The sequence below is a fragment of the Zerene cesonia genome, chromosome 9 (assembly GCF_012273895.1).
Source record: "Zerene cesonia ecotype Mississippi chromosome 9, Zerene_cesonia_1.1, whole genome shotgun sequence".
In the NCBI taxonomy this organism is placed as follows: domain Eukaryota; kingdom Metazoa; phylum Arthropoda; class Insecta; order Lepidoptera; family Pieridae; genus Zerene; species Zerene cesonia.
Genome location: NC_052110.1, coordinates 2,474,553 through 2,485,847, shown reverse-complemented (window position 1 = coordinate 2,485,847; position 11,295 = coordinate 2,474,553). Strand labels below are relative to the sequence as shown.

General features: G+C 32.3%; 1 protein-coding gene and 2 non-coding genes across 3 annotated transcripts; 1 reads left to right on the top strand and 2 right to left on the bottom strand.

Moving 5' to 3' along the window:
• Positions 1 to 2,021: 2,021 nt before the first annotated feature.
• On the bottom strand, positions 2,022 to 2,093 carry Trnaa-ugc. The gene has a single exon. It is a non-coding gene; the product is annotated as a tRNA-Ala (tRNA).
• A 1,681-nt stretch (positions 2,094 to 3,774) lies between these two features.
• On the bottom strand, positions 3,775 to 5,046 carry LOC119829087 (3-oxoacyl-[acyl-carrier-protein] reductase FabG-like). The gene has a single exon (XM_038351463.1). It carries the CDS (start codon positions 4,771 to 4,773, stop codon positions 4,012 to 4,014), a length of 762 nt encoding a protein of 253 aa, XP_038207391.1. The 5' UTR covers positions 4,774 to 5,046; the 3' UTR covers positions 3,775 to 4,011.
• A 3,798-nt stretch (positions 5,047 to 8,844) lies between these two features.
• On the top strand, positions 8,845 to 8,916 carry Trnaa-ugc. The gene has a single exon. It is a non-coding gene; the product is annotated as a tRNA-Ala (tRNA).
• The last annotated feature ends 2,379 nt before the right edge of the window (positions 8,917 to 11,295 follow it).

Here is an 11,295-nt window from a genome sequence, read left to right as displayed (position 1 = left end):
CCCGCGCGTGACACCGACCTCAACATGAATAAGTGCGCCAGCAGCGAGGAATTAACGCCACACCGTGATGCAGACCCAAAAGCCTGACTTGTCCCTGAACGCCATATGCAGTGCAGTAATCCAGCAATTCCCCCGTGTGAACTTGATATGCACGCTACTAGATCGCCACAATCGAATGATACAATCGGAATAGGGAAACCAGTAATTCTCGAACTATCCAGTGCAGTAATCGATAGTTATGTACAGAAGAGGGATGGTCCAGTGATCAGTGAACTCCATATGCAGAGCAGTAATATAGTTATTACCAACTTTGAAACCAGAATAATGAAAGTCCCCAATTTGAGTCCAACAATGACCACCCTAAGCAAAACATTAAAGTTAGTCCATACTTTACTCCTAAATACGTATAGTGATACCAAACATGATGATACTCCAGATGATCTTGCTCTATATCTATAACCCTACAAAAAGAAGAAGAACCGTAATTGAGCAGCATAACTGAAACGAACTAGAAAAATCTTCTCAAGCAACAATAGTTTAGAAAGTTCTAGAAAGATACATTCTGATACCGGTCTCACACAATGATGACGTCGCAGAAGCCAGCGGGGATGGATATCTTCAATCCCAGCATACTCCATTCGCTTTTATTTTAATGCATGATTTTTAGAAACCTCTTCTTCTTTCGTTTAATGTTGGATAATGTTGACTATTGTATACCACGTTTGAACTAGAACACATGACACGATAAACTTTGATTTCTTAGTTTTAAAAGTTAGGAAGAAATTTGTCCTGTGTCCTAGTTCCTCTTAGCCAAGAGCTTATGTAAGATTGTTGTGAAATTTTAAAATAAAACGTACTTGCAAATTTCAATCTATATGTATATTGACATTCCCAACTAAAAATTATATGTCACCTCTAAAATAATAAAAAATGTAAAATCGAAAAGAAAAAGACAAAATTAGGGTAAATTTAAAGTTTCCTAGCTTGAGTGTAACCCGAAAAAAATCTACGCATGCTTAAATTCATTAGCGGTTTTACGGTCAATAAAATAATTGGAATGTCGATAGTTAGATATATAAGCACAAGTTGATTTTCATTGCTTATAATAATTTGATAAACCTTAATTAAAGAACTATTATAAGAAGTTATTTCAAATATTGTTTGAGTTGAGCATAGGTAGATCGTTCATTCCTTCATTTCTTATGTTCGCTAGTAAGAAGAAAAAAAAAAACGATATTATTTGCCTTGGTAACTTCTTTGAAATAAGTGGTTAAAAATATGTAATAAATTCGACCACTTACATCAATAGTTGAGAAAAAGAAACTCTATCTTTTAGAAAGCTGATAAAAATCGTTTCTGAAGTAAATGTTTGAATAGAAAAGGTAATTTTAATTAAAAATATTCTAGGCAACGAGAATCAATTTGTTAAAGTATGTGTTCAATGTACACCTAGTGTTGCTAGTATAGTTTGTTTGATAAGTATGTGATGTCGATAATCGTGTTCGAAATTATAATTAAATTCTAGTATGGAACTTTGCCTTTACAGCATTTCTTTTTAAATTAAATTCATTGTACAATTTCCAAAGTATGAATGATGTATATTATTATTATATAAATAAATGTTTCTATTTATATAATGAGAAAAATTTCAAGTTTTTAATAATTTCATGTCACATTCATTTAATTCACATTTCGCTTTGTGCCTACAATCCTTAGGAAGTTTAATGTCATGTATGTTCATATACTTTTTAATAAGTAACGAAATTTTTGAGGTATTGTTTTGAATTTGGCCGACTTCATTTGTAATTGTAACATTCCTGGAGTTGGTGGCATTTGTTTTATTATATTTCTCGTATATTCTAAATCTTAAATGATATTTTTAACTCAAGCTGAACAAATTAAATATTAAGATAATAAAATTGTACTTTAGTGTCTTGTCTTATTTTGATCTGATTTTAAGAAATTTAATTAAAGAGGAAATGCCAAAATGTCAAGTTGTTTGTTTTCGGAAAATAAAAAACTGGAGATGCCGGGGATCGAACCCGGGGCCTTTCACATGCAAAGCGAACGCTCTACCACTGAGCTACATCCCCATTGAAAACAGTAGCGTAAAGTACAGTTAGATTGTTTAGTAAATGTTCTTAGCATAAAACCTTTGTAAGTCGGAGGACACAATCACTCAACTGGTAGTTTTCACTTTGGAAAACTGGGATGCAATAAATTTTTCCCAAGATTCTACTGTTCGGATCTGCATGTATCTATCGTGCTTTTTTTTCGATATTCCATGGTTGCTAGTTAAAATTTGCCATTACAATTTTTTAACAGCATACTTGCGGCGCATTTATGCAGGCAACCTATACCTAATCCGTTGCACACTACCTCAACTTATATTAAAAATTAATTCAATAGAAAAAAATACAGTTTCAAGTCACGGAATCAATATTAATCTTATTTCATAAAATCCTATCCCAACTTATATAATTTTAATCCTGGATGTTAAATACCTAAATTTTTGTATTTTTCGCATTTGCAAATGTTTAAGCGACACGACGACAACGGATAAACGAATAATCCATAATTGATAAAAAATATCTAATAGTCTTGACGATGTGAAATCTTCCCTATTGAATATATCATTTAAGATGAAACAATATAAAAAGAGGTTCGAAATTTCCATTATATTTCAATGTAACTTCCACATTACTTTGGTTAATAATACAGAAAAAAATGAATTAAGCGCCGTAATTATTGAATGAGTTATATATTATTTATCAATAACACTTTTTGTCAGGACTAAAGTATTCTTAGTTGTCTCTTATATTGCCAGCGCACATCTTAAGATAGACGTATTAGGAACTTATATTAATTAATTAGATCGATTGTTTTTGTTGGATTCTCTCATGTCTTGCAGATGTTATCATAGTAGACTGAACGTAGTATATTGGATAACAGTTCAATAATAACTCAAATGCCTATGTTATATGTATGTAAACAGCCTAGTTAGCGGTTAGTGTTACTGGTAGGTACAATTCTCTACATTACATTTTTTTAAGAGAAATTGCTTTGCAATATGGATCTTTTGTAGATTCATAAATATAAGCTGGAATTTTTTGTTCTTTAATGTGCGTTAAAGACGTAAAAGCTGCTGGGCATATTTTTATATTTTTATAGTAATAGTTCAATATTAGTTACAACTCTAGCCTACCCACATTTTGTTTGAAAAAAAACTTACAGTTGTGGCTATCTATTCAGTGTAATGTAATAGTTGAAAAATAATAAGCGATTGTGTAATCATTTGAGGTGTCGAAGGCTGGGTAAGTCTTTAAGAAATAGAAGTCTGTGAATTGATTTTTTTGCTAAATAAATAGTTGAGAAGATGCGTATTTCAAGTCGTAAAAATATTATACTTCCTCTTGCGAAAATTTTCAAACTATAAATACGAAATACAAAATTTTGTTGCATGCGAGCAGTCTCTGGCTCTATTTGTAAGATAAGTTGTAACAATTAATAACTTAAATTGTACATACAGGCACAGATAGCACAAAACTGTACTACAGGTAAGTAAATTCGTTTCAGTATTTTAAGGACAGTTACAGAGATACATACTTTTTACTTTATGGTAAAGTAGCTCTCAAATTATGAGCTAACAGTCCGTATATTCGAAGTTTAAACTTGTAACATTAATCGGATTAGATATATAACTTTATTTATATCCAACACAGGTATATACAGGCTGAAAAATAAAGGGTACGGCTTTTGAGGAAAATAAAGAAAGATAGTTTTTTAACATTTTATTTCATAGAGTTGAGACAAGATTATAATTACGTCGAGTTTAATAATAAATATAAAAATAAATTCCACTTTAAATACATAGGTTATTGATCAGAAACGTTACTCTTTTGTGTAAATATCTATCTACCTCTATGACTAGAAAATATAATATCTATAACATTAACACGAGTTAGTCGAGTGGATATAGAATGATAAATACTGGTTGATATTGGAAACATCTTAAACTAATAGTCTACCCCCATCTATGGGATAACAACAACCTGTGATGCTTTTTGCCGCATCGCTCGCAAGATAAGCAATTAAAGAGGCAACCTCATTCGCTTCCACTAACTTCTTCAGTGGTGTACCTGACGCTATATTTTTTGCGTAAAGATCTATTTGGTCTTCTGTTAAGCCGATATTTTTTATTATGTTGGTTTTTACGAAGCCAGGATTAACGGCGTTGACTCGTACTCCATCCGGCGCCAATTCTAAAGCGACGCATTTTGTAAATTGATCCAAAGCTGCTTTCGACATATTGTATGCTAATGAGATGGTATTAGGTCTCGTGCTGGTGATACTGGACACGTTCACGATACATCCCTTACTCTGAACGAGATGAGGGGTCGCTAGCATCGTGAGCCGGAACACGGCTCTCGTATTTACGGCCATTATTTTGTCGTAACTAGCCATATCCGATTTTTTAATCCCTCCCATTGCTGTTATACCGGCGTTGTTAACCAACACGTCCAATTTGCCAAAATTTTCTATAGTTTCACGTATAATTCTTTCCAAATCTTCATCCTCAGTAACGTCAGCGGTAATCGCGAGTGGTTTTATTCCGTTAGCCTTTTCGCAATATAACGCAATTTTTTTCAAATTAATTTCCTTGCGGCCCACTAGTACTAATTTCGCTGATTGTTTCGATAAATGGATAGCTGTTGCGGCTCCTAGACCAGAGCTTGCGCCTGTTATAAGCACTACTTTATCGTTAAAATCCATATTTAATAATTACGAAATAACTTTTTGACAAAAATATAATGGCAAAAACAAAACACTGTCTAACCTATAAGAGTGAACGAAGGATACTGAGACACTGCGAGAATGTAGACTGACACAATATAATCATATGATTATGTAGTCTTAGCCGGCAGGAATTTTTGAAAGATTAAATTTGTCCTCCCAATCGCTACCAAAACACTAGCAAACGTTAACTAGGTCAGTACGCAGTTACAGCTGACGTCACCAACCATTGTGATAACAAGTGGCAATAGACAAGTGGAAAATGTGAAATGACAACCACTGACCTAGAGTATGCCACGAAAGAAGTCCTATAGACGTGGCGCTGTCAGCGTCCATGGCTTAGAGTAAACCTTCATAAACAAGCTATTTGTATTAGTTGCAAATAAAGAGGAAACACTTTTATAGTGACGTGCCATGCATAAAATATGGATAGTTGGTATGACATTTGGGTACTGCAAAATAAATATTATTTCTATTTGTTGCTTACGGGAATCATTTCTACAACATGGCACCGCACATTTCAGCATTCTTCTACAAAAAGTAATAAAATATTACAGATAAAGGGATGCACACTACCTCATCATTATCATATCATTCATGTTACTACTTGTGCTTTCAGTTCTTTTTAGTGACGCGCGTTCTATAGCTTATTTATAAGCACGAAAGTCCTATAATAATAATCATATGTTGTATTCTAATTCAAATGCCCCCAGAGTTATGGAAAATACATTTTGAAAAGTATTGTTGCGTGGCATAACTCTTTTATATGAAGGTTTTCTATCAGTTACTTAGTATCCATAGACTAGTTGGTAATGTTGGAATGTTAAGTGTGGTTAGGGTACACCAATTTGTTTTATTATTTGGTTGCCATCCTACGTTTCATCAAAGCCCATTTTTTTACACACGGTTCAAATCACAGAAATAAGGGGGCAACTTATGACAATTCTCTACGATATGGCCAACCTGTGAAATTTAGTTAATACGTTTGTCCTGGACTTCTTTCGTGGTGCGGACATCAAATTTCTAGATGCAATAAGTAAGTTATTGAATAAAAACAAGCGAATGCGAAATACTATAAAATACTTATTACAAATATGTATTCACTAAAAGAATTTTTCGTATTAAATTCATTTTGCTTTCTGAATGAATGCGTCTTATGAAAATTTATTTCAACATCAAAACTATTATTATATAAATGTGTATTTCATCTTAATATTTGTTGATCGATTTTTTGTATTAAATGAATGTAATATTTTTCATCTACAGTTATTATGTTTACATGCAACCAATCTTGGAATTTGCGTTCCTCACCAAGATTTCCGTTGAAAATGGCGCGTTATTGAAATGTAATTAATAAAGACATTTTAAAATTCATTTAACTGGGCATTGAGTATTTTTGTGTATAGAATATTTATTATTTATAATTGTAATAAATAAAGGTACGTATTAATAAATCATAAGAATACCATTCATAAGAAAAAGGTGTTTTTAAATATTACAATAAAAATAGCAATTGTACATAAAATAAAAAAGGTGTGTTTGCGATTCACACACGATAGAAGTGAAACTTCAGTAAATCGACAAAAGAATGAGATGAGTATATATAAAATATAAAATAGTACGTATATTTCTGTCTCATTCGTTGCCAGCTTCATTCTACACATTATTGTATTTCTGTCTCATACCTGTCGTTTTTCCGTTGCATCAGGTTTGAAATCACAACGATTCTAAAGAAGTTTCACTTCAAAAATATCTAATAATAAAATAATTCATAAAAATCGACTGAAATAGAGAGATTAATTTTTCAAGCGATTGTTTTGTAGCATTTTCAGTTTACAATACTTACAATGTCTTACAAGAAATTAATTATTTATGTATTGGCTTAATCAGTATTTTTTTAAGGAGATCGCGGTGGCACTTTTGGTCGCTGAAGCACTTGTAATTATTGCTCTGTGACTGAAGGCCTATATGTGGTGATAAGAGAAATAATGGTGATGGTTGATTTTTAATACTTATCTTAACTTTACTAAGCAGTGGTGACTCAGTGGCGAGGACCTCGGACTTCATAATCGACAAGTCGGGGTTCGAGACCAGGTGAGCGTGCAGGAAATAAATAGATTTTTAAATTTATCTGTACATGTGAATAACATCACCACTGCTCGAAACGGTTAAGGAACACATCGTGAGGAAACCGGCATGTCTGAAAATCCAAACTGCACTTCATTACGATCAGCTTGGTGGATTACCCTCATAAGAGGCCTGTGTCCCAGCAGTGGGAACAAATATAGGCTGATGATGATGATGATAAACTTAATATTTTAAAATTTACTAAAATTAAAATCTGTCTGATGACTAGAATTCATTCCAACAAATTGACCTTCGGTAGTAAGTATCTCACCATGAAAAAATACACAAGTTGTGAAATAATATTATTTCATAATAAGAAATAAAAAAATGATATGTCAGGTATGGATGTTTATTACTCTTTCACGAGAAAACAACTTATCGTATCTGTATAAAATTTGGTACAGAGATAGATTGTAGTATGGATTAGCACATAGGCTACTTTTTACCAGGGTACCATGCGAGTGACGGTGAACCCACGGAGTTAAAGCTAGTAGTTTATATTATAGTATAGTAAAGATTTGTAGCGATTTATTTCAACTGGTTTTTAATACAAATATTACATGTCAAACTTAAGATACTTGGACATGCCGGTTTACTCACTATGTTTTTTTTAACCGTTTCAAGCATTAGTGACGTGGATAATTTGCAGATATATTGAAAAATCAATTTATATGTTGCTGGCTCGTTCTACTTGGAACCCTCGACTTTTATAAAGTTCTAGGTCTTAACTATTGAGCTACAACCGCCTCGGCTATTGCCATTTGCCACATTCCAAGGTAATTCAATTAACAAGCCTTACATCTGCAGTTACAAAAAGTTATCCACATATTTAGTTCTAATACAACTGGAATTTATTATTTCATTTCTTTATCATAGTTAAAGTCGTGTGGACCCAGCAGCCGACCTCCCTGACTAAACTAGCGCTATGATTTACTGAACTTATTTGATTTATCGAACAAACGTGACCATTCTATATTTCGTATTGTTTATAACTTGGGAATCTATTGTGTACGCCAATTTATTATAATGTTGACAATACGGATACAGTTTTCGTTGCTATACACGAATATTAGATAATCTATTATTGAAAAACTGTATCGTAATTTCCTTATTTTTATCTAGGGAAAAACAAAGATGTTTTAATAAAAATTTATTTAAAATTGGGTTGGCAATTAAACTAAATTAAATAATAATAAAAGTCATAACGTCATACATACTAAGTCATAAAGTCACACATTACATATTGATTTTATATTGTATTGTGTTGGTTTTGTTTGGACACTTGATTAAACAACAGAACAACATAGAAAACAGATATTTTAATTATAAACTATAGGTAAAACATTTTATCGATTACTTATACGCAATGTTATGAAAATTTTCGTCTACATTTTTATTAAGGAAATAATATATAGCATAAACATTTATATCCATTTATAACGTGGTTTAACAGTGAGCACGCAGTAAGTCGTATCTAAATCATTCGGTATCCGTTTCTGGGGCAGGACATTCATTCGAGATCACATTTACATATAAAACATTCCAATATATCAATTCGACCACGAATGCAATTTGTGAATGGCGCCCATAAATAACTATTTCCCGTTTGACACATAGCGACCCTTCACAGAAGCGGGCAACACCATTCTGTTTTCCCGCCATCATTTGACAGATGTGTTCCGAATTTGAAAACCGGAAGGATTCGAGTCCGCCCAAATCAAGTGTGAAATTCAATTGAGCGGCAATAAATTTTGACGGTTTGAAAAATGCAATGTTCCTGCGTTTTGTATTGCTTTGATTATTTCCTGAAATGAGGAAAATATGTTACATTTCTACGATTTTCTATTTTGTTTCAAGTAGAGAATTCTTTAGAAGAATTCAAGTATAAGTGAAATGAGTCACTGTTTTAACTTTAACGTTCAAGGGGATGTAGCTCAGTGGTAGAGCGTTCGCTTTGCATGTGAAAGGCCCCGGGTTCGATCCCCGGCATCTCCATTACTTTTTCTATGGTTAAAGTGAAATATTAATAAATAATATTAAAACATGAATTAGGTTCAATTATCTAAAAGATTTAGTTGTAATTATAATTTTTTGGATATACTCAACGTGTACGTTTGATGGTGCTTGTTTATGAAAAATATTATGGATTGAAATAATAGTATTCGACTCTAGGCCACAGGCGCTTGTTATCGATTTTCTAAGGGTAGGTACCCTTATATTTAAATTTATACAAAAATCCTAATATATAAATGTATACAAAAAACAAGAAGGACTAAGCATTGCAACTTTAAATATGTATGCATTAATAATCTATGTAATACTATATTGTATGTACTATTAAAATATTCAATCGTCAATATTGCAGAAAAATATTTTTTTATTTAAATATTGGTTCTATAGTATCTACGTCATATCATATTTATGATGCAAAGAGTATAGTGTATACAACATAGTTGTCTCGTATCTAATGCGCACGCAAACATTAAATGTAAAGTTTTTTTGCTTAGTTCTGAATAGTAACGTCTATATTATTCATACTCTTCAGTCCTCATACAATAAAGATTACAGATATTACGAAAGCGTTCATTACACTGTACTAAATCAACAGTTGCATACCTAATCTGTGTAACAGTCACTCATTCGTCATTTGAAAAGCGTTATTTTATCTGTACTATTACATTATCTGTGGTACAGGTGAGCACGTAGGTGTAGGTACAAATTGTTAGTTTATGGGCCATTCCGCGGCAATCGGCAGATTAGGCTATCCATCAGCAAACAGTTGCTATACATTTCGCAAACTGCGCCATACCTCTGTGCTGCACATTATGCTGAATGTTTTATTCGAAACGAGCCTGGAATAAGATACACTATTAAATTATTGTTTATGGATATGCTATCTATCTTAAATCAGCTAAAAGTTGACTTGATCTTAGTTTGTTCGGGTAATATTTCAATTACGACTTTTCCTACATAGTGTTTCTGTTATTATTTGTGTATTCATTAGATGTCGGTCCTTATTCTTGATTAATGGTTAATAAGACCACCGATAACCCATAAAACTGTAGTTGTTTAGTCGTGACGACAAACAAAAAATATAGGTACACATACATACATATTAGGAAGTGAGGATCATACACTACTACTACAACAATTCAGGTCATTATTTCCTACCGCATAATTTTAATAGATGGGTTTTATATATATTTTAAAATCGGTTAAAATAAGAATGTATTACAGGAAAAACGCAGAAAATGTTAATTATAATAGTAATCTTTTATTCGTGATATTGTATCTCATTCAACGCTGTAAAACTAAAAATTAAATCATTTATTCGGTTATAAAAAGATGAAAACGTGCAATGAAATAAAACCTAAATAGTTAGTTTCAAAATGGACTCTATCAAGTATACACACAGACTGTATTTATAATTCTAAATTATACATACACACAATGTTTCTAAGAACCACTGCAATCGTCGTAATTAAAGGAGAATGCCCGAATTTTTCTCAATTTCCCCGCGATCCAATAAAGAAATGCAAATGAGGTGTGGCTAAGAATTATTGCGCCGACTACGGTTGTACCAATTGTTATCGATAAAATAAAGTGATATGAAATTTTCAAACAAACGAAACAACTTATTTAGTACATATTGTAATATTAGTGTAGTATTTTGTAAACTGTGGTACATTCAAATTTATTAATACAACTGCTCTTTCTATATTAGTAGGTAGTACTAACAGATTTTGTGTTATAACAACATTTAATATGAAATAATTGTACACACTATTTGATGTTTGTATTTATCTGATTGTTACGATTATCGTTTTATTCTTTATGATTTATAAGGAATGTAATTAAATCCTGCAAGCAAGGCGAAATCGTTTTAATTTAATTCAATAAAAATGGGCCTTGAAAAGCTACATGCATGCTTTATTAAAAAGTGTTAAAGCATTATTACCTTTAACTAAATCATTTATCAAGCAACAAGTATCTTCCAAATGTTTCAAAATGATTGTTTAAATCCGTGAAAATTTTGCTGTTAAATAGTGATTTACCTCACCTCAATTCTAAAACATTGCCACAACACGCGACACGCAAAGTATATTTCATCGATAAGCCTCGCACATCACTACACCGTCCCCCGTGTACTGTAAAAAAGTTTTTATAGCTAATTCCGTACGTCGCATTAATGGACCCGTCGATACTTGTAAATGAACTTCAGATGACTCCGCCATTGTTTTACTGTCTGCTGTTTGTTCGCAGATTACATTTGTTTATCAGTTTTATGGGGATGTGTTTTGGAATGGTTTTAGATGACGGTTGAAGTCGCGGTTTGCCATTACTTGGAAAATATGTGAACCGAGGGATCAAGGA

Bases quoted from the DNA above. Each gene is read 5' to 3' on its own strand.
- LOC119829087 (XM_038351463.1), bottom strand. From the start codon at position 4,773: ATGGATTTTAACGATAAAGTAGTGCTTATAACAGGCGCAAGCTCTGGT.